Source organism: Symphalangus syndactylus, chromosome 1 (assembly GCF_028878055.3).
Source record: "Symphalangus syndactylus isolate Jambi chromosome 1, NHGRI_mSymSyn1-v2.1_pri, whole genome shotgun sequence".
NCBI lineage: Eukaryota > Metazoa > Chordata > Mammalia > Primates > Hylobatidae > Symphalangus > Symphalangus syndactylus.
Genome location: NC_072423.2, coordinates 20,082,675 through 20,107,513, shown reverse-complemented (window position 1 = coordinate 20,107,513; position 24,839 = coordinate 20,082,675). Strand labels below are relative to the sequence as shown.

Below are 24,839 nucleotides of genomic sequence, written 5' to 3'. Positions count from 1 at the left end.
AGACTTTTCATAATTGCAAATTTAAAATATTAATTATGTCTTTCTAGCTAGTTTCCAAATCTTGGCAACTTTTCATAGCAAAAGGTCTTTATAAAAATAAGTTCAACACAATATTTGACTTTGCTTATTTTATCAATCACATTCTTTGCAGAAACTTATTGTAACATAGGTCAGTGGTCCTTAACTTCTTTGGCACCAGAGACCAGTTTCGTGGAAGACAATTTTTCCATGGTCAGAGCGGGGAGTGGGCATGGGGATGGTCTGGGGATGATTAAAGTGCATTACAGTTATTGTGCACTTTATTTCTGCTATTACTATATTGTAATATATAATAAAATAACTACACAACTCACCATAATGAGGAATAGTGGGAGCTCTGAGCTTGGTTTCCTGCAACTAGATAGTCCCACCTGGCGGTGATGGGAGACAGTGACAGATTATTAAGCATTATATTTTCATAAGGAACATGCAACCTAGATTCCTCACATGTGCAGTTCACGATAGGGTTCGAACTCCTATGAAAATCTAATCCTGCCACTGATCTGACAGGAGGCAGAGCTCAGGTGGTAATGCAAACCATGAGGAGCGGCTGTAAATACAAATGAGGCTTAGCTCTTTTGCCTGCTGCTCACCTCCTGCTGTGCAGCCTGGTTCCTAAGAGGCTACAGACAAGTACCAGTCCATGGCCTGGTTGTTGGGGACCCCTGACATAGGTGACACAGGATGTACACTTGTACCACGTGCTTGAAAGGAAAATGTTTGGTCATCTCTGGAAATTGCATTTACTGATATATTTTTCATTTTTATGACAGAAAATTTTAGTGTGATAATAGTATCTTAACAGAAGATAATATATTTATTGTGTGTGTGAAATGAAGCATTCTTGTAATGCTTAAAGGTGCTAACCTGTGTAAAACTACATAGAAATTTTAAAGATTGAGAGCATTAATGAAAGCATCAATAATAATTTTTTTTTTTTTTTTTTTGAGACGGAGTCTTGCTCTGTCACCCAGGCTGGAGTGCAGTGGCGCAATCTCGGCTCACTGCAAGCTCTGCCTCCCAGGGTCACGCCATTCTCCTGCCTCAGCCTCTCCGAGTAGCTGGGACTACAGGCGCCCGCCACCACGCCCAACTAATTTTTTGTGTTGTTTTAGTAGAGACGGGGTTTCACCATGGTCTCGATCTCCTGACCTCGTGATCCGCCTGCCTCGGCCTCCCAAAGTGCTGGGATTATAAGCGTGAGCCACCGCGCCCGGCCATCAATAATAATTTATCCAAACATCAGATGTATTCTGCCATCACTGAGTAAAACCTGAGGTAAAGGTAGTGTAACTCTGTCTCTGTTGAGTTGTGTAAATTTTATTATTAACCAGGAGTTATGCAGAGGATGAAACTATTCTCATGCAGATGTTTAACATGGCTTACAAAACTTTATTAAATGATGTTCTTTCCTGTGTCACATAGAATGCTTTATCCACTGGTGATTATGGGAAGCATACAAACAAAAAATCATAAAAAGTGAAACATTTTCCTATGCAGACTAATTTAGATATTATGTAGGCAACAGAGAAATTAGCAACCTGTGGCAAGGGCATTTTATAATTAAAGCTTACATTTATTATGAAATACTAAAGTACAGGTGCCACAGTGTACTATAGTGTTTGAATGCCAAGATTCCAGCTGTATATTTCAAAATGACATTTAGTTTAGTATGTTATATTTTATTGGTTTTGAATTCAATAGGAAGAAGATTAACTGTTCTTTTCTTACAATGTAGATATAAATTTAATGGAAAAGCTATTTTTACCTCCAGTTTTAGTACAAGTATACTTTGATTAATCTGAAACAAATTTATTGAGATGTTGGGTTGTATAATTGTCAACTTCAATGTTATAGAGATCAAATAATATTATAGTGATCCACACTCTGCATATGTAATTTCTGCAACAATAAAACAGGTATAAGATGAATGAGGTGATCAAATGATCAAATACATGACATAACAGTTGTATAGGTATATCTGCTCACTCCTTCACATTGGGAACTTATTTTATTAGTACGAGGATAATTATTTTTCTACCAGTACTGACTGACCCATTCTTGCTGCATTTATACTTGAGCTGCAATTACTCTACAATCTAAAGTCTCGAAGTGAAACTCAGGAAACAGATAATATTTGCCCACTTGTCATCTTAACTGGGCAAAGTATTCTTCAAATTTTTTATTTTTCTGTCCATAGTCACCTAAAAACTAGGTCATTTTTATTATTTTTGTGCTATATTTTTGACACCTCTACTTTTTATAATCTGAGATAATGGAATTTAAGTAAAACAAATTAGACTGTGTTTAATAAATCAAACAATAATATATTCAGAAGAATAAGAAGAGAAATTCATCCCAGTCTCAGTCATGTTCAACTCATGTGCCCAAAGGCAAGAGATTTATAGACTCTAATTTTCAAATGTGATAAATTTTGAAAATTCGTGATTTTTAATTTTCCTGAGTATTAACTGAAATTAAATTTGTATAGATTTTCCATACAAAGATTAAGGTGAATTTAATATTTCTATAAAAGCTCTCCTTTATGACATATTTTGCCATATTGTTGATGAAGAATATTAAATTTTCTATGTGCTTTTCCAAAAAATGCAACTTAAAATATTGTATAATAATTACAGAGATCATTATAATGTATTATATTTGAATTTAAAATCTGAAATGCTGTAATAAGCTTCTTTAAATAGTAAGTTAAACAGAGTCTTACTCATTAGTTATCCCCATTCATTTTCAAAAGCATACTGTTTTGAAAATAAAAAGAAATGGTCATTGCAAGTGTAAGGAATGTTGGACACTTACTAATATTAAAAATGATACCCTCAGTGACTACAGATATGAAAAATTTGGTGGAGGATATTTATTTGGAAAAGCTCCAAAGAGAGTGGATAGTCTTTTTACTAGACAATATATTCTCCTTGCTTTTATTAGGCAGAAATATGTGAAAATAAATTTTAAGGAAGTCAGGTTTTAAATTTTCCTTTTGCATTTGCACATACACAGACATATAAACAAAATGTATTAACACTAATGTTCATTCATAATGTGTACAATATCAATATCTATTTATTATGGTTGTTTTCCACGTAATGTGACTGGCTAAAGCATGTTTCACTTTTAGCAGGATTTTGTGCTGATTTGCAGAAGATAAGTTACCCGACTCTGCTTTGGTTTAATTGCTTATTAAGTAGTATACTACATGTATTTTAAATGCCCCTTCTTTTTTTTTTTTGACATTATAAGGTTTTAGGTAAAACTAGCAAATATTATTGAAATGGAAGATTACATATATGATAGGCTGGCTATTCAGATATAATTTCAGAATGATTTCCATGAATTTCACATCTCCTGATATCTTCTATTTATATCCTAAACTATTCTAATCACTTATTTAGCATTTTTTTGTTCACTCATGTACTTGCTCATTTATTTATTCAATCCTTCCAAACCTCAGCCACTCTATGACTTGTGGTCTAATAAATCTTATATTTTTGGATGGCAGAAAAATAGTAACTTTGCAAATCCAAAGTGACAAGTGGGAAAGCATAATGTTTTATCTCAACTCTACTTGAAAGTTCTAGTTTGAAATTAATTTCATTTCAAACATAAATGCAGTCAGTAAAAGCCCATAATTACTTGTAAAGAAATGTGTGTTTAATAAGCAACAAGTTAATAATTTTCTTGATTTTATATCTTGACATAATGAAATATGGATTCCCTTCAGTAATTCAAACCAAATTCTGAGTTCAAGTGCAGATTCAAATATAATAATAGGCAGTTCACTTCAATACAACAGAAATATGTGTAAGAAAAAGAAACAGTAAAATGTTTGCAATAGTTGTTTTTGAAGAGTAAAGTAGCTGGCTAGGAAATTTGTAAGTAAGGTCAATATTCAAAAACTTAAATGGCTGTGGATATAGAAAGATAATGAAGAATTGAAGTTACATTTAGGTAATAAAATCTGAGTATTCATTAATTTAATATTGAGATTGAGGAAAAAAGAGAAATCACATATAATTTTATTAATTGATTTATTTACTTCACAGTCAACACAAACGCAGGAATGCTTCAGAAGGAAACCGTTGCTAGAAGTTTGGCAAAGCAATAGAAATATTCCCCTATTTCCATATTATATAACACTTCTAATAGCAACTGACCATCACTCAGCTGGCCTCTCCCTCTCTTGAAAAGGTTATACAAAGTGCTCATTGGTTCTTGCATGATTTCATACAAAGCCTGGACCCTAACTGGCACTCACACAGTATGTATTGATTACACAAATTGAAAAGATAATTTGTACCTCTATCTCAAATTGCAGTGCAGAAAGAGATTTGTGCTTGCTAGACATTGCACAGACCAAACTATCTTTCTCAATCTCTCTGAACATCTACAGTGGGGCTGCACTGATACCATGATACCAATAATTCTCTCATGGGTTCACTACCCAACTCTGTAAAATGGCAGTTTTATACCTCCTCTTCTCTAAAATTTTACCCATTCTCTCTCAATTACTGCCCTCATATTATGCTTCACCAATAAAATAGAAATGTTTATTAACTGATTGGTTATGAACAAATATGTTAATCTATAATATGTCCCTTCTATAAGTACAATGGATTCCATGACCTTTTTTTTTTCAAGAATAGTTTTTTAGAAGTTATATCCCTTTTATTTTGCTTCAAAAAATAGTATTCTCTGGAATCATTCCCCATAGTACATAATAATGCTATTCAATTTCCTTTCTTAAAAAACAATTGAATAGTCATAAACAAGCAAAAAATCCTCTTGACCTTCATCTTTTTCTACCTAGCATCTCACATTTCATTTTCTCCCTGTGGCGTAACACCTTTTAGATTTGGCTTAAATCATTATTACTTCCTCTTATTCTTCCTTTTATGCCATACAATAGTCTTCAGCATACTGTAATAGCACAAATTAAACTGCTGCACTTATCAAAAAACCAGGGGTCTTCAACTTACCAAATCAAAAGTCACCACTCTGTCTTAATCTTAGCCTCACAGCAGCATTCCACACGGTTGAGGGATTTCTTCTTTTGGAACATCTTTTCTCATATTTTTCCCTTCTTCCTACAACACTTGCCAATCCCGCTCATTCTAATTTGCCAGCCGACTGCTTTTTGCTTAACAGTCAAGTCAGCCTGAATGCTTTTATCTTCTCCAGCTACATTCTCTGCCAAAGGGATATCATTCATTGCCATGCCTGACATACGTGCTATATGTCGATGACTTCCATATTGATATATGCAGTCCTGAGCACTCTGCTATGGATTCTTTTTTCCTAGAATGTGGCATGGATGGCCTCTTTGTATAATTTACCTCAAATATCACCTCCTAAAATGTCCCGTTTCCTCCAGACAATTAATAACCATCATACCTCACCCATAAATAACACTTTTATAGTATACATGATCATATATTACCTCCTTTAATTAAAATAACTGTTTATTTGTATATAACTAAAATGTGTTTCATATTAGCAGGTAACTCCTTTATCTCCTTTACAATTTTATCTATAGTTTCAAAGGAAGATTCCTAGCATGTTACATCGTAATGTATGGAAGAAGAAGAAAGAGAAAGAAGAAGAAGAAGGAGAAGGAGAAGGAGAAGGAGAAGGAGAAGAAGAAAAGCAAGAAGCAGAGGGAGGAAGGAGGAAGAGAGGGAATAAGGAGACAGAGGGGAGGGCAGTAAGGGAAAGGAGTAGAAGGTGGAGAAGGGGGAGGAGGAGAGGGAGGGATGAGGAAGGTGAACTGTTTCTTTGCCTACCTACCAAGATAGAATAATTTAAAGTGCTATTTACATCTAATAATAATTTGTCTTGATATATATTACACAGGCAAATTTGTTTCTGCTGTATTTAAAGACCTATGTTCCAAACAATGTAGAAATACATCTTTAAATTCCTACCTGGAATGTTAAAAATCAAGAATCAGGAAATTATATGATGAAATATATATTTTTTGAATCATTGGCTAATGAATCAAGTAATGAGGTAAAGTAGTTAGAAGCATGTTACCATAATTTAAAATGGCCATTATCAAATCACATTTATTTGTGACTGTTAAGTAAATTTTTGAATTAAACTTTCCAGTATATTGTGCTACAAAAATTTTTTGAGTGAATAACTGAGAGAAGTTTTGCATAATCACAATTTCCCCTTTACTGGAAAGACATTTCTAATTTCCAAGACAGTCAATTCTTATATCTTATGGAAACCATTCTCTCCGAAATGCATTATATTTAAAATATTAACAACAACGACACTGGGTTTTGAAAAGTATCTTCAAATAAATACAGCCACACACAGGTGTTCAACCACTTGGTTTTGTCTTAGTGGTTTTTTTTTCATGATTTTGATGTATACAGTAGAGTCTAATAAATTCACTTTTCCTATTTTTTATGCATATCTTGCCGGATTATCTTGTTTGCTTTTATGAGATACAAAAATACGTTTTGTTTTGAAAAAGAAATTCTTGTACTTAAGAACCTAGTAAATGAACAAGGTACAAAAACTTATGAATTGCTCAAATAAACATGTCTAAACTTCTTTTATTCATGTGAAGCCTGAGATATTTTAATAACATTAATGTGTAGTATCATTTTTTCAAAATTTTGATGCATAGTCTAATTTTTCAAATATATAACTTAAACATAATTGTAGAAGGAAGTTCTAGTATAGAACCTTAAATCATCTACTTCCAAAACGTATCCTTGAAATTTTAAACCTGCTTTCATTGTTAATATATCTTTGATGTAAATTAATATGCAATACCTTCTGGAGACATCTCTGGTACAATGGCCTCATAAGGTTCATCTAGGAATTTTGGTTCATTGTCATTGATATCCGAAACTTTGATGACAAACTCAGACTCAGGTTCCACAGCCCTTCCAGTAGTGATGTCTATTACCTGGGCTCTTAAGGTGTAGAGGGATCGCTCCTCTCTATCAAGCTTCTGTATGGCATATATGTCACCTGTTCTTTCATCAATGATAAAAGTACTTCCAGCTCCAGCTCCCAAAAGCTTGTACTGGAAAGAATTGTTTCCATTGTCTAAATCAGATCTTAGCTGCAAATGGAAAGAGGGATCATTTAGTTTCCAAACATCTGAAATGGACAAATCAAAATACAGATTTTCTTTTTATGTATGTTAATTATTCTCCAAGTTAATGATTTTATATTATTTCCATATTACATTAAATGGGGCAAAATATTAATATCAAGATTAAAATCTATCACCAGGGAGAAGGAAGAGTGAATATTTAGTGTAAAGAGCTATACAAATTTCATTATTCTAAACAGAAACAAAAATAACTGGATAATAATGCTTCTTTGGTAAGTTATTCACAACATAGTTGGTTCAGTTTTGATTTATAATTAAATTCTCAGTCACTAAAACTCTACTCTCAAATATTTATACTGGATTGGGTCCTTGAGATAGAAAGACAATTTAGTGACATTTAAACGCTGTTGTTCTATTTCTTGCCTGGAAATACATGGAAACAAGAAACTATTAGGATGAAAATTAGGGTTCATAAAGATAATAATAATCTTGACTGTTAATTAGGTATTTATTACATGTCATAAAATCTATACATTGCTTTATATTAGTGTTCTCAAGTAATTCTCATATCAATATTATGAAATACATATTACTGATATGATCAATTTTTCTATAGAGAAGAAAAGTGAGATTTTGTTTTACAAACTTTCTTCAGAGTCATATGGTCTTTGTGTGGATATAGAATTTACAACACGAGGCTATCAAATCTTCTATGAGGCTGTCAAATTTCAGATTCTCCATGTCAACAACTCAGTTACATGTTCTTTAGCCCTTGGGTTTTAGCCAGAAAGTATAAAACTTTCTTCTAAATATATTCTACCTAATTCTCAAATACACACTTTCAGCCTGTGCACTCATTTTCATATTTTCAAGAAGCAAAGTAAATTAGTTCATCATTCATACTGTTGAGGTATTATTTAGAATTTTTAATTTATCTGTAAAAAAAACAAGTCTAATTCTGATATAGTTAAAATGATCGCATAGCTTTTCATATCTAAATTATTTGTACATAAGAGAAGTATGTCATGGTTCCCTAATCATTGTGAATCCACATTTTCTTGATTCACCATGTATGAAAATGCTCTTATAGAAAGTTACAGTTCCTCCGAAAATTTACAAAGCTAACCATGAAATCAGTTGTAAACAAATTCGTGATTTTTCTGATGGCTCAAGTTATAATCTTATTCTGCATAAATTAATACACTTTCCATGCAGTTGTGGAGAAAATCTAAAGGTACTAGTAACTAATTTTGCATTTTAATAATGTGCCAAATATCAATGCTATGTACTGAAACAAATTGAGAAAAATAGCATCCAGATTGTCTTTCTGCTGATATTTCTTTTGATAGTTCTTAATTATTTATAAAAGAAATTCTTTATGCTATGATGTAAGAAATTGAGGAACACAATTATACAATCAAATCAATATATAAAGTGAGCAATGTATGGTTCATATTTTTAAATTAATTCATTTCAATATGATTTGATAATTTATTTGATATTATAATGAAGATAAATTAAGTTTAGTAATAAATAAATATATTGCAAATATATGTGCAGTGTAATTTTCAAAAACAAGTGAGCTTGACATTTTTAAGACCCAGATTTAAGGGAAGACAGACAAAAACAAAAAAGCTTACTTGAACACCAGCCTTTCAATGTCACAAAATGCATATGTTAAACACATTTCAATTAAATGGCCTGTAGTATTGTACAATTTTCTATACTTTTATTCAAAAAACTTTTCCTAATTAGGCTGCTACTATCAATTTGCTAAACAAATATCACTTCAAATTTTCACTTAATTGTACTTCCCAATCTTAATCATTTTTCAAACAAACAGATCAAAGAGTTATCTTGAACACATCAGCTAAATTGTATATTTACTAAGTCTTTTGACAAGCACCTAAACATTCATTATTGTTCTTTTTGAAATCAGTGATTCGCTTGTTTTTTAAGCCTGATGAGTTTGTGTAGCAGAAAAACATTTTTCAGAGTAGTTTCATAAATATGTCTATAAAATGAAAAAATAGGCAAAACCAATTGCTGTGAGAAAGGAGGTAACCAGAGATTTATGTGGGGAGTAGAAGCAAACAAACTAGAAAATGTGACAGCCCCAGAGGTAGCTGGTGTTCCAATTACACTGATGCACTTCCCTACAACACCTTATTTACTAAAAGCCAATAGCTGATTTTAGCCTGTCACTCCATTCAGTGATGGGAGAGTATATGGTGTTCTGTGCAGTCCACTGTAAAGGTAGCTAGAGACTCAGTTACCGAGTCGGCACCTAACTGTGGACCTTGTTAGTGCCAACTGTGCATACTATTTACCTGTAGTCTGAGTCGAAAATAAAAGGAGATGAGAAATATTTCTTGTAATGTGTTTGTGTGTATGCGTGTGTGTGTACACAATACACCCTCCTCCCTGCACGTTTGGAAATACTTGCCTAAAATCCTAATCTAAGGCTTTGGTTGAATATGCTCATACACATTTGGCTGATAACATAGATGAAGTTCTATGGAATCCAGATACCATGCTAATACTGCAGCTCTCCTGAAACGGCTAGAAAATGAGAGTTAATAAATTTTGAGTGCTTCACCCTTTGGGCTCAATTAAATTTTAGTGCCAGTTAATTAGCGGTTAAACTTATTTCAGTTCATTTATCTAGAGAAAAAGCCTTATGGAAAAGGACATGATACTGTAATCACCTTTGTTTAAAGAAAACCAAATAATAAAATACAAGCCGAAAACATAAATAGGAGATGCATTGTCTCATTAAGGAATTGTTTTTAAAATATATTCTTTTAAGAAAGTGAATATAATTATTCCTTTTACTTTAACTTTACTAATCAATTTAAGTGTGTAGGCCCCTGAAGCTACTTAACTGTAAAAGAATATGGTATTAACCTGCTTCATTAAAAATGAACAAGGTAAATCAACAGCTACTTAGCATAACAGAAAATTGGGGCTAAATACTGTTGGTAAATGATATTTGTCTCACTGTGACTGCTTAGATTCATTACCAAAAACAACACAATCAAGTTTCCAGATGTTGAAAATGAAGGCTGCATTTTCATACGGGATACTAAAGTGAAATTTAAAAACCAGAGCTATCCCTCTTCAAGATTTTAGTGGATGTTTTAGGTGCTTGCAAATCTGAAACAATTATTGATGCTGATATTTGATGCTTTTCAATGGCTTCACTGTCAAAATGTGGAACTCATCAAATCTCCCAACTTCTCCAACATACTTATTTACATTGTTGTGCTATTTACTGTAACATTTTAAATAAATACCCGGCCGATGTGATGACTAGTCTTATTCATTTCCTCTGGTACAAAAAACTGGTTCCACACCCAGCCACGCTTCACTCTCAAATGAGATCGCACTGGCTGCTGGACTTTCTTTCTTTGAGAGTTTTCTGTTGCTCCAAGACAAGGCCATAGGAGAGGAATTCCCAACATAAAACGCAGCAGTAAGTAACAGTTCATTGCGTTGACTCTTTGATTCCAACTATTACTCTTCAGAGGAAACAGGACGTCACTAACAAAACTCTTGCCTTCTTTTATAATCTTTTTTGATTCTGTGTACCTTCTATATACCTAAAGCGTCAGAAACAAAACAAAATTTGACATTTTAAAATAACATTTTCTCACATAATTACTAAAGACAGTTTACAACTTCTGCATCTGACAAAAATGGAATAAAAATAAACATTTGATTTATCTTCCAATTAAGCTGGCTAATTATGATTTGTAGCTCAGCAATAATTTGATTAGAATAATTATAAATTTCTACTCAGGCACTGCTAGTTTTAAACTGCAGTCATAAATCTGCCTGAAAGTTGAAAGATTGCTCTGGGAGTCTCCTTGATTGACAGCTGACATTGAGATAGACTTCCTTTTAATTTGACTTATTTGACTTGCTTACTTTCTCCATTCTTTCTCAGTAAAACTCAAACTATCTCATTAAAGCAACAATCAATCCAGGAGGAAAAAAGTCATATTTTTCCTTTTTATATTTGGTAGGGATAAGCTTCCTCATCCAATTTCCCAAATTATGGTATTTTATGTAGTAATTAAATAGACAAAATGGCAATTCAGCTTAAAACTGGTGAATTCAATAATCAGTTATACTGATACGATAAAACACTGAATAGAAAGCTTGCACAAGATATTTACTCTTTTTTAATTTCAAAGATATGGGGAAGAAGTGTTTATCAGCTTAACAAAAACAAAATCCTCTTAGGACAATAAATACAAAATTATAGTTCCTGGGTAAGAATGGGTGAATATTTGTAATATGTAAGAATGATATGAAATGTATCTTCTAGTATTTAAATATTAAAACAAAAGACTCTGCCTATTGAGCTTTACATTTAAAACTTTCCATTGACCCAAGGCTCTCTCTTCATGATGGGTAATTCTAATCCTTATATGTAACTTAATACTTTTGCATTTCCAACATCTACATCCAGCCAAATTTGATTTATTTTATGAAGAAAAATAATTCTGTAAGATTCACAATGGAGTTTAATATCATATAATCAACAGAAAAGCCAGAGTTCATGTTAGGACTTTTTCTACATGATTATGTTTTGAATTTTCTGCATGTATTTTTGAACGACTCCTTAGAGATTTTTTAGGTCTTTGGCTCGTGTTAAGAGGAGTTGTTAAAAAACACCTAGTTAAGAAAGTACACAGGGATTCTGTGGTCCCGGTGTACTTCCTTTAAGCAGATGTATTCCTTGTTAAAAGTTTACTTAATGAAGGTCATAGAGAAATTCAACTGAGGTGAAAAAGATGAAATTTATCTTTATGCTACATATTTGAAATTCAGATAAATCTGCTCTTTAGAAATTGCTAAAATATATATTTTTGGTAGCTGATGAATAAAAATACTTGGAACTGGTACGATATTATTCATGAAAAAGATATTTTTTTATAAGTTTGGCAAATTATCACCAACACTGATATGAAGTTAGCTGGCCATGTTTCAGTGAATATAATTTTTGTGAACTTTATATTATGGTATTTTGATACATATAAAGATAAATAAAATAGTGTAATGAATACCTGGATATCATTACCCTGTTTCAGTAATTACCAACACATGGTCAATATTGTGTCATTTCTACACATGCTCACTTTTTAATATTAAAACCAATTTCAAATTCATATCATTTTAGCCATTGAAGCCACACACACACACACACACGCAAGTATACATGTTATGTAAGTGTGTATACACACTTTTAAACAGCAAAGTCAAAGCTTAAAATTAAGAAAAATTTTAATATAATAAAATATTCATACAGTGTTCAAATTAAAATCTTTATCTTTGAATTAAGATTTAAATATGTCCACACAATGCAGTTTTTTGGTACATTTCTCAATTCTCATTTGGTCTGCAGGTTTCCTCTAATTTTTCTTTCCGTTTATATGCTGAAGAGTCAAGGTTATTTGTCCTATAGAGTTTCACATAATCTGAATTTTGCTAATTGTATCACTGTTGTATGATTCAGTATGTTTCTTTATCATCCATATTTTTTATAAATGTTTATGGGCTTGATTAGAAGTAATATAAAATATTCATCAAAAATATTCATAGCCAATCCTATTGCATGACATCTTTAGTAGACTAGGACACAAAATATATGTTAAAGAAACCAGAAGAAATGTTGAACGTGTTAAGTAGAAAAATTGAAAATAAAATAAAGATTAAACTTTTAGAGAATAATACTACAATGTCTATGATGAAATACACTGCATATGATTAATGGCATATTATTCATACTGAGAAAAAAAATGGTTCGATTGAAGACAAATATAAATCTTCTGAAGAAACATAATGAGAAAAAAGTTAAAAAATTAAAAATGAACAAACTATCATTGAGTTGTGAGACAATTTCAAACATTCTCATTTATGTATAATTGCAGTTTCTAGAACCAATGAAATTTAGAAACTCATGCATCCAAAATGTTTAACAAAACTTAAGCACAGATGTTAAAAAATATTATACCAAGGCGCATCATGATTAAATTACTCAAAACCATTAATAACGAGAAAATCTGAAAGATAATCAATGATATGTTATATATAGAATAACAAAGACAAAGTTGATAGCAGATGTCTCATCTCAAACAATGCATGCCAAATGACAGTGCAGAAACATTTTTAAGGTATTGAAAATGAAAACAAATCAATCCAACTGAGAATTTCTCAACCAATCACAATGATTTTTGTAAAGAGATCAGCTGAATTGAAAGAGAAGTAACTGAGCTGTCAGGTATTGGAGCAGCTAACTCAAAGAACAAGTGAAAAATTTAAGAGGTAAGCCTTTAGACACTTACTGCAATAGTATAAGCAAGAGGCTAAAACCAAAGAAATTGTTGCATCTCCTTTCCTCATTTCCTCCATGGAACAGCACTCTAATCCAATCAGAGGATAAGCACAGACATGTGGATCATTGCATTATGATGGTAGTGCTACAAAAATCTAAGTCATTTTTTATGGACTCTGGGGTCAGAGGAGTGCAAGGGGAGTGTTAAGAGTGAAAAAGTACTAAGTACATTGTCAGAGTGGGAAACTGTCTTCAAAGTTTCACCCACTTTAGTCAATAAGGAGACCTCATCAGAAATGCTTGAGAAAGACTTCTGCCCAAGGCCACAGATAAAGCCCTCTTTACACTTTAACACTGGGGCTAGTAATGTAAATATGAGAAGAGCATGACCTAATGGAAGCGACTGTGTCCTTGACTGCAACTCCCTTCAGAGTATGCAATGCACTGGTTGTGCATCAAATCTGGTGTGACAAGGGAATGTTTTCGCAATGAGTACTGTACTGCCAGGTCAAGTCTTTATAGTTGCCTACAGCCAGGCCTGAACAAATCACCGTTGTTACCCCAAAGCCGTATTCCTAATCTTCAATAAAGGAAAGTGGGATGAAGACTCTTTCTGGTGTACAGCATCAGCACACAAGGGGAACTACAATACAATACATGATTAAAGAAGTCCTTCAAGAAGAAATAAAATAATACTAGAAGGAAATCTGGATCTATGCAAAAACAGAATCACCAGAAATGGAAGGTATATCAGTAAATAGAAAGATCTTTTTTAAATTATAATATCATTAAAGGATAATTGGCTGTTAAAGCAAAAATAGTAACAAAGTATTATGGGGCATACATCATTTACAGAAGTAAAATGTATGAAATTAACAGCATAAAGATTAGGAATATGCTATTTTAAACTCCATCAACCATATATAAAGTGGTATGATATAACTTAAAATAGATTATAATAAGGGTACATGTGCATACAATAAACCTAAAGCAACTACTAAAATAAAGTAACAGAGTTTACTACAGGCTACAAAATAGTTAAAACTGAAGCCTAAAGAATACTCAATCCAAAGAGGAAATAAAAGAAAAAAGTGAGCAAAGGACAGGTGAAAAAAACATACAAGTAGCAAAGTGGTATGTTTAATAACAACCATAATAATAATCACTCTAAATATTAATGGGATAAAAAATCAAAGTACGAGATGAGGATTATTAGATTTTTAAAAAGACTCTACTATATGTCTTCAAAATGATTTAAAATATAAAGGTACAGTAGGTAAGAATTTAAAGAATGAAAAACATAGATCTTGCTAACTCCAGTCAAAAGAAAGCTACAATGGCCATAATATTATATAATGTAGATTTTGGGACAAAGAATATTAGCAGTGATAAACAATATCATTTCATAATTATAAATTGCATAATTATAAGTGATAAACAATATTATTTCATAATTATAAATGATAAACAATGTCATTTTATAATATAAAACAATATCATTTTATAAGAATTATGTCAATTCATTAACAGGGCACAACTTTTCTAAATGTTTATACACTTAATAACAATGCCTCAAAATAAACGAAATAAAAGATGAAATAAAACCTTATTGTATTACAAGAAACACACAAATCTATAATTCAAATTGATTCATTTCTATTCAAGATTATACTGAAAATTCTATCCAATGAAATAAGAAATGAGAAGCATCTAGATTAAAAAGATAAAATAAAAATGTTTATTTACAGAAAGCATAAATACACATATAGAAAATCTTATGAAATCTATAAAAATACTGGTAAAATCTATAGGTAATTTTAGCAGGGTTGGAGGATACAAGGTCAATATTAAAATCAGTTATATTTCTATTTGCTAGCAATGCATAATCAAAATTTAAAATTTATACAACAGTACATTTTATAATAATGTAAATAATTCAAAGATTGGGACATAAATCTAACAAAAATGTGCAATACCTCAAACACTATAAAATACTGCTAAGAGGAATCAAGAAAAATCAATATAATTGGAGATATTTATTATGATACTGGATCAGAAAACTCAAAATAGTTAAAAATGTCAATTCTCTCCAAAGTGTTGTATAAACACAATTAAAAAAATACAATTAAATTTAAAATACAAAATAAAATTCCAAACAGGTATTTTTATAAAACTTACATGCTCATTCTATAATTATATATGCAAAAGCATGGGACTTAGAATGACTCAAAGAACATTTTAAAAGAAGAGGAAATTTGGAAGACTATGCCATCTGACTTTAAGACATAATGCTACAGTAATCATTATGGTAAAGTATTGGATTAACAAATAATTTAGTAGAACAAACCACAAAGTGCACAAATACACCTACATTTATGTGATCAATTGATATCTGAAAAAGTTCAAAAGGCGAAATCAATGGAGAAATAACAGTCTTTGTGCTAAAACACCTGAGTAGTCACTTGAGAAAAAGATACTTTGATCCATACTTTACCGTGCACAAGGTCACAAAAAGTGAATACAAATTTAGATGAAATACTTGTAATTTCTTTGGCAAAGGTTTCTTACAACAATATCAAAAGTGCACTTGTTAAAAACTGACAAATTGGACCGTAGCAAAATTGAGATAATCTCTGTTTCAGATCCCACAACTCAGTGTCTTAAAATGATACACATTTATTGTCTTACAGTTCTATAGGTGAGATGTTTAAAACGAATTTCACTGGACTGAAACCAGGGTGCCAGAAAGGTCATGCTTCCACCCGAGTCTCTAGAGAAGAGTCTATTTCCTTACATTTTCCAGCTTCTCAAAGTGTATTCTATTCCTTGCATGCTTTGGTTCATATCCCTCCTCTAGGCCAGCAGCAGAGCATCTCCAAATTTCTCTCTACTCTATCTTCACATTGGCTTCTCTTTGTTGTGTTAAATTTACCTCTTCTCCCTTTTATAACGACACTTATAATTTCCTTTAAAGTGCACTTGGATAATCCAGGATAATCTTCCTATCTAAAGACCATTAACTGAATCTCATGTTTATCTACGGAGGTCACAGTCTTTGGTTTTAGGAGTGAAGACCTTGATATCTCTGACAGCCATTATGTGGTCTCCCTCAGATTATAATTAAATGAGAAAACAAGTCATTCTGTATTCAGAATGTACAAGGACTTTCAAAACTTGGAAACAGAAATTCATCACAATTTTTTGAAATAAGCAAAATATTTAAAGAGACATATCACAAAGAGTTGACATGTAAAATAAGTTAAAAAAAGATAATCAACACCTTCAGTTTCAACAGGTAAATGCAAATTAAAACTACAATGAGATACCAGTAAACTCTTACTAGAATGAATATCATTAAAAGACTGACCATATCAAGTATTGAAGAGAATATAGAGCTACTGTACCTCTCATACACTGCTAGTGTGAATGTAAAATCTCATGACCATTTAGAAAACAGTTTGGCGATTTGTTAAAAAGTTAAACATAGAGGCCAGGCGTGGTGGCTCATGCCTGTAATCCCAGCACTTTGGGAGGCCGAGGCGGGCAGATCACGAGGTCAGGAGATCGAGACCATCCTGGCTAACACAGTGAAACCCCATCTCTACTAAAAATACAAAAGAAAAAAAAAAAAAAAAAAAAATAGCAGGGCGTGGTGGCAGGCGCCTGTAGTCCTAGCTACTCGGGAGGTTGAGGCAGGAGAATGGTGTGAACCCAGGAGGCGGAGCTTGCAGTTAGCCAAGATCGCGCCACTGCACTCCAGCCTGGGCGACAGAGCGAGACTCCGTCTCAATAAATAAATAAATAAATAAATAAATAAATAAATAAATAAAAAATAAAAAAATAAAAAATAATTAAAAAAAAGTTAAACATATACCTGCCATATGATCCAGCCATTCTAGATATTAGGTAGATATCAAGGATATCTATCTAGATATCTACCTAAGACAAAATAAAATTATATTTCCATATGAAGATGTTTACATGAATATCAGAGCAGGTTTATTAGTAACAGACAAAAACTGGGAAAAGTCAAATGTCTATCAACAAGTCAATGTACTAAGAAACTGTAATATGTCTATGCAATGTAATGACACTCAGTAGTGAAAAGAAATGAACTACCGATATAGTAACATCTCAAAATAATAATGAGTAAAACAAGCCTGCCAACAAATTCAGGTTGTGTGTTTCCTTTTGCATCTAATTTTAGAAAATTTAAAACAATCATAGTGAATGAAATCAGACAAAGAACTGTGGGAAAATGGAGACGGGAGGAAGATCCGGAGGGAAGGATGATGAAGGGACATGAGGAGACTTTTGAGGGTAGTGATGACTGTGCTCATTATCTGTATTATGATGAAAGTCTTAGAAGTAGAAATATGTCAAAAATTCGATTCAGCTTGAGTATATGCAGATTATTGTACCAGTTATACTTCATTAATGTTGTTAAAAATCTTGACTTGTCAAAACCTAGAAAAACAAATTAGACAACTAACTGTGGAACAACAGATAATAGATGTTTCTGATGTGTTATGATATGACCTTTATAAAGAACATTGCCTGTAAAGTATTTTACCAAAAAAAAGTTGAAAGCTAATTTTCAAGTTACAGGAAATTAACTTGTAATAAAAGAACAAACTAAATGGGAAAGAAAGTAAACAAAGTAAAAGGAAACAATCAAACAAACCCAAATTGTGTCTTTCTACAGATTTGCTACCCACAGTGTAATCTGTGGAATAGGAGCATCTTACTACAAATGCCAAATCTTGAGCTTCTTCACAGGTACTGACTTTGAGTCTGCATTTTATCACACTTACCACAAGGTCTGAATATTCAATAAATATTAAAAAAGCATTGATCTACCACAGAATTGATCTAGTTTATTTGACATGTCAAAAAAAGCAGGAGTTTAGGAAAGATATTGTTCTAGATTAAGAAAGATTTAAGACATGCTAGAACTAGTGTAAAATGTGGGCATTGTTTGGGCCACGACTTTACAAAACTGTTTTTATATTTGCATTTTTATGGATTTATAAAATATTTAGACTGTATAAGGTATAATACATAGTAATGTAGAGATGAGCAATAGATGATAATGAGAAAGTATTGCCAATTTTGTTGGTCATTGAATGTTTCTTTCTTGTTACATAAAAACATGCCCTATTTTTAGTCATGTATACTTGAAGCATATTGGTATTAGAAATGACAGGATGTCTTGAGAAAAAGTATATTTTCTTTAAAATATCTCAAAAAAATGGGAGGATAAACAAAACCATTGTGGTAAATTGATAATAACTGTTGAATTCGGGTCATGAGTATTTGGATAGTTGTTCTTTTATTATTGACTTATGCTTAAAATATACATATTAAAACAACAACAAAAATATACAGCAATGTCATACTTTTAAATCAATATGTTAAACAAATATAAGTAATTATTGTAATACCAGCTATTGATGACAATGTACAGAAAGCAGAACTATACAACCTCATAAAATTGAAAATTTGGACACTATTTTGGAGAATAATTTGGCCAAAAGCAACAAATTTTACAATGTGTATATAAAGTATCAGTTATATTTCACTATTTTTACCTAGAGAAATATTCAAATTTGTCCACTGGGAAGCAAGTATAAATTGAATTAATTGAAAAAAGAATGTTTAAATTAGGATACCATATGATACTAATTATATAAGTGTTTCACAATTACAAGGCAATGTCTCATAATACTCTTGGCATAAAGCAATTAGTTAAGTTAGTAAGTCTAGGCAGAGAAAACTGACAAAATTTGTCATGGTAATTACAATGATCGAAATAAGTGAAATTTGTCTAAAAGTTGAAACTTAGAAATTTCTACAACATTCTCCTCCCTCGAAAACAGTTTAAAGTAAATATGACAAGCAACAACACTCATGACATCTGGGTCATTTTTCTACCAAGTGCTATTTTTCCCTATTAAATATATGATTGAAATATTTCTCAATTAAATTTAGTTAAAAATCACCATTTAAAATTCTAAGGAAAAAGCCCTTTAATTTGAACACTCTTAGATAAAACATTCAAGAAAAATGAATGGTAGCAGTAGTTATATCTCAGTAATGAAATATTGTGGCTTTGTTTATACTCCTCTATATTCCAAACCTTCTATAATGGTCATACATTTCAGCAGAAGTGAAAAACACTTCCAATAATACTCCACTTCTGATTGAAGACTGGTGGCAGCTGTCAGCATTGCTAGACTGAGAAACACTCTGGGCTGAAACCAGGCAAATAAGAAAAAATGCTCTCGCCTGAAATGGGCCCTGGATAAACCAGCAGTGGCATTTTGCCCTGCATTTGCAATCTTGTTTATATTTTCCAATCAGATGAATATGCTAAAAAACCTACATAACATTTCAGTATGAAGAAGTGCTAATACTATGTCTTATGTTAGTCTGTTTATATTTTTTCTCTTATTGCTAATACCTGGGAATGTTAATCCATATTTATTTTCAAAATTGTAAAATATATTTCAAAATAAAAGTGCATTTATATTAGCACAATATTAGATACTAAGCTAATTATAATAATATTTAAATAGCATTATTATAAGTAGAAACAACATATTATGGCCAAATAAAATTGCAAGTATATTTGTGATGATTAATATTAGGTGTCAACTTGATTGAAGAATCCCTAGATAGCTGGTAAATTATTGTTTCTGGATGTGTCTGTGAGGGTTTTGCCAGAGGAGATTAACAATAGAGTCAGTGAACTGGGAGAAGAGTCACCCTGGGTTGTGGTTGTGCACCATCTAATCAGCTGCCAGCATGGCTAGAGCAAAGCAGGTGGAAGAAGGTGGGAGAAGCTGGCTTGCTGAGTCTTCTAGCTTTCATCTTCCTCCTGTGCTGGATGCTACCTGTCCTTGGATATCAGACTTTAAGTTCTTCGGCCTTTGGACTCAAAGTGGTTTGCTGGAGGCCTCTCAGGCTTTTGGCCACTGAAGGCTGCACTGTTGGCCTCCCTGCTTTTGAGACTTTGGGACTCGGACTGAGCGACTACTGGCTTCCTACCTCCTCAGCTTGCAGAGGGCCTATCTGGGACTTCACCTTGTATCCGTGTGAGTTAATTCTCCTAATAAACTCCCTTTCATATATGCATATATCATATTAGTATTGCACCTCTAAAGAACCCTAATACAATATTTTATCTAATGTGTTATTTATATCACACATGCTGGGACTTATATTCAGTAATTTTAAGTGACCTGTCCTGTAAACAAATGTATTCATAACTAGTGCTACAACTGATCTTAAAGACATCAAGTGTATTCTATATACTGTACTGAATGGAAGAAAAAAATGCATAAATATCTAACACTGTGACATCTATAGCTGATGGTTCACTTTGTTTACATTGAATAAAGATCTATAAATTACATTTTAACGTTTGGACCATTCTTCAAATGACAAAATAAATGTTTTCTATTATCTCCTCTTAGTATACATTTTTTCTCCTTGTTCTAAAGATTCTTGAGGTCAAGTAAAAAAAAAATTAGTCAGAATGATGGATTTGGTGGCTGTGTGGGAGAAGATATAAGTTGAAGCTGGGAAATGTGGATGGGATAAATATAGAAATTTAATCCTGTTTGTGATCTCTTAAAAAATCAAGGGAAACTTGGCAGCTTCATAGAATGATACTATGCATAAAAAGACTCTGAAATGGCTTTCTCAGAACCACTAGTATGAAATATAAAGAAATGTGAGTGGATATAGTTTGCATACATAAGTGAAAAGGAAGCAATATTTTGGGCCCAAAAATTTTAATAACCCATGTGCCAACTCTTTCTCTAAACATTCATTCCGCAGCACTAAAATGTGAAAGATCATTTTCTGTTTTATTTATGAACTCTCATTAAGCATATAATTTGCATATTTAATGTCACCAAAAAAAAAAGCCCTCTGGGACAGCTAAATCAGTGTAGGCTCAGAATACCTGTATTGGAGCCTCTGATGCCCTCTTTGACACTACACAGCCTTCTACATTCACTACTGATGTGAAATCCTAAGATGTACAGCAACAAGTGCCATTTCATTTCTGGGCTGGATATCATGAACTTTATTCAGGAGCAGTGGTAGAGGACTGTGGATTAATGAGCAGCACATGTGAAGTGGTAAGCACTGACAACATTAAGACTGAGTGTGCAAAAGTTCTAAAATGAAAAGAGATAGATTCCAATTGGTTAAATAAATGCTGGTGAAATTTCATATTCTTAGATACAGTAGTTCACTTTTCTTCCCTTCCACAAACTATCAAAACATGATTTGCCCTTATTTGTCAAGGGTAAATTTTTGTATGTTCCTGTATTGAAGATTTGCCTAAAACACCTTTATCGGTATAGATCTTAATTATGTCTTTTTTTTTTTTTTTTTTTTTTATTATACTTTAGGGTTTTAGGGTACATGTGCACAATGTGCAGGTTTGTTACATATGTATCCATGTGCCATGTTGATTTCCTGCACCCATTAATTCGTCATTTAGCATTAGGTGTATGTCCTAATGCTGTCCCTCCCCCCTCCCCCCACCCCACAACAGTCCCCGGAGCGTGATGTTCCCCTTCCTATGTCCATGAGTTCTCATTGTTCAATTCCCACCTATGAGTGAGAACATGCGGTGTTTGGTTTTTTGTCCTTGCGATAGTTTACTGAGAATGATGTTGTCCAGTTTCATCCATGTCCCTACAAAGGACACGAACTCATCATTTTTTATGGCTGCATAGTATTCCATGGTGTATATGTGCCACATTTTCTTAATCCAGTCTATCGTTGTTGGACATTTGGGTTGGTTCCAACTCTTTGCTATTGTGAATAGTGCCGCAATAAACATACGTGTGCATGTGTCTTTATAGCAGCATGATTTATAGTCCTTTGGGTATATACCCAGTAATGGGATGGCTGGGTCAAATGGTATTTCTAGTTCGAGATCCCTGAGGAATCGCCACACTGACTTCCACAATGGTTGAACTAGTTTACAGTCCCACCAACAGTGTAAAAGTGTTCCTATTTCTCCACATCCTCTCCAGCACCTGTTGTTTCCTGATTTTTTAATGATGGCCATTCTAACTGGTGTGAGATGGTATCTCACTGTGGTTTTGATTTGCATTTCTCTGATGGCCAGTGATGAGGAGCATTTCTTCATGTGTTTTTTGGCTGCATAAATGTCTTCTTTTGAGAAGTGTCTGTTCATGTCCTCTGCCCACTTTTTGATGGGGTTGTTTGTTTTTTTCTTGTAAATTTGTTTGAGTTCATTGTAGATTCTGGATATTAGCCCTTTGTCAGATGAGTAGGTTGCAAAAATTTTCTCCCATTGTGTAGGTTGCCTGTTCACTCTGATGATAGTTTCTTTTGCTGTGCAGAAGCTCTTTAGTTTAATGAGATCCCATTTGTCGATTTTGGCTTTTGTTGCCATTGCTTTTGGTGTTTTAGACATGAAGTCCTTGCCCACGCCTATGTCCTGAATGGTATTGCCTAGGTTTTCTTGTAGGATTTTAATGGTTTTAGGTCTAACATATAAGTCTTTAATCCATCTTGAATTAATTTTTGTATAAGGTGTAAGGAAGGGATCCAGTTGCAGCTTTCTACATATGGCTAGCCAGTTTTCCCAGCACCATTTATTAAATAGGGAATCCTTTCCCCATTTCTTGTTTTTGTCAGGTTTGTCAAAGATCAGATAGTTGTAGCTATGCGGCATCATTTCTGAGGGCTCTGTTCTGTTCCATTGATCTATGTCTCTGTTGTGGTACCAGTACCATGCTGTTTTGGTTACTGTAGCCTTGTAGTATAGTTTAAAGTCAGGTAGCGTGATGCCTCCAGCTTTGTTCTTTTGGCTTAGGATTGACTTGGCGATGCGGGCTCTTTTTTGGTTCCATATGAACTTTAAAGTAGTTTTTTCCAATTCTGTGAAGAAAGTCATTGGTAGTTTGATGGGGATGGCATTGAATCTATAAATTACCTTGGGCAGTATGGCCATTTTCACGATATTGATTCTTCCAACCCATGAGCATGGAATGTTCTTCCATTTGTTTGTATCCTCTTTTATTTCATTGAGCAGTGGTTTGTAGTTCTCCTTGAAGAGGTCCTTCACATCCCTTGTAAGTTGGATTCCTAGGTATTTTATTCTCTTTGAAGCAATTGTGAATGGGAGTTCACTCATGATTTGGCTCTCTGTTTGTCTGTTATTGGTGTACAAGAATGCTTGTGATTTTTGTACATTAATTTTGTATCCTGAGACTTTGCTGAAGTTGCTAATCAGCTTAAGGAGATTTTGGGCTGAGACAATGGGGTTTTCTAGATATACAATCATGTCATCTGCAAACAGGGACAATTTGACTTCCTCTTTTCCTAATTGAATACCCTTTATTTCCTTCTCCTGCCTGATTGCTCTGGCCAGAACTTCCAGCACTATGTTGAATAGGAGCGGTGAGAGAGGGCATCCCTGTCTTGTGCCAGTTTTCAGAGGGAATGCTTCCAGTTTTTGCCCATTCAGTATGATATTGGCTGTGGGTTTGTTGTAGATAGCTCTTATTATTTTGAGATACGTCCCATCAATACCTAATTTATTGAGAGTTTTTAGCATGAAGGGTTGTTGAATTTTGTCAAAGGCCTTTTCTGCATCTATTGAGATAATCATGTGGTTTTTGTCTTTGGTTCTGTTTATATGCTGGATTACATTTATTGATTTGCGTATGTTGAACCAGCCTTGCATCCCAGGGATGAAGCCCACTTGATCATGGTGGATAAGCTTTTTGATGTGCTGCTGGATTCGGTTTGCCAGTATTTTATTGAGGATTTTTGCATCAATGTTCATCAAGGTTATTGGTCTGAAATTCTCTTTTTTGGTTATGTCTCTGCCAGGTTTTGGTATCAGGACGATGCTGGCTTCGTAAAATGTGTTAGGGAGGATTCCCTCTTTTTCTATCGATTGGAATAGTTTCAGAAGGAATGGTACCAGTTCCTCCTTGTACCTCTGGTAGAATTCAGCTGTGAATCCATCAGGTCCTGGACTCTTTTTGGTTGGTAAGCTATTGATTATTGCCACAATTTCAGAACCTGTTATTGGTCTATTCAGAGATTCAACTTCTTCCTGGTTTAGTCTTGGGAGGGTATATTTGTCGAGGAATTTATCCATTTCTTCCAGATTTTCTAGTTTATTTGCATAGAGGTGTTTGTAGTATTCTCTGATGGTAGATTGTATTTCTGTGGGATCGGTGGTGATATCCCCTTTTTCGTTTTTTATTGCATCTATTTGATTCTTCTCTCTTTTCTTCTTTATTAGTCTTGCTAGCGGTCCATCAATTTTGTTGATCTTTTCAAAAAACCAGCTCCTAG

At 33.1% G+C, this 24,839-nt stretch overlaps 1 protein-coding gene across 1 annotated transcript in view; it reads right to left on the bottom strand.

Moving 5' to 3' along the window:
- CDH19 (cadherin 19) overlaps nucleotides 1-24,839 on the bottom strand; it is a 114,498-nt gene that overhangs the window by 60,618 nt on the left and 29,041 nt on the right. The window contains exons 2-3 of the mRNA XM_055296945.2: nucleotides 10,429-10,734; nucleotides 6,844-7,138 (exon numbers count right to left, since the gene is read on the bottom strand). Of these exons, the coding sequence (XP_055152920.1) occupies nucleotides 6,844-7,138; nucleotides 10,429-10,623 (490 nt within the window). The 5' untranslated portion in view covers nucleotides 10,624-10,734. The remainder of the gene's footprint in view (nucleotides 1-6,843; nucleotides 7,139-10,428; nucleotides 10,735-24,839) is intronic.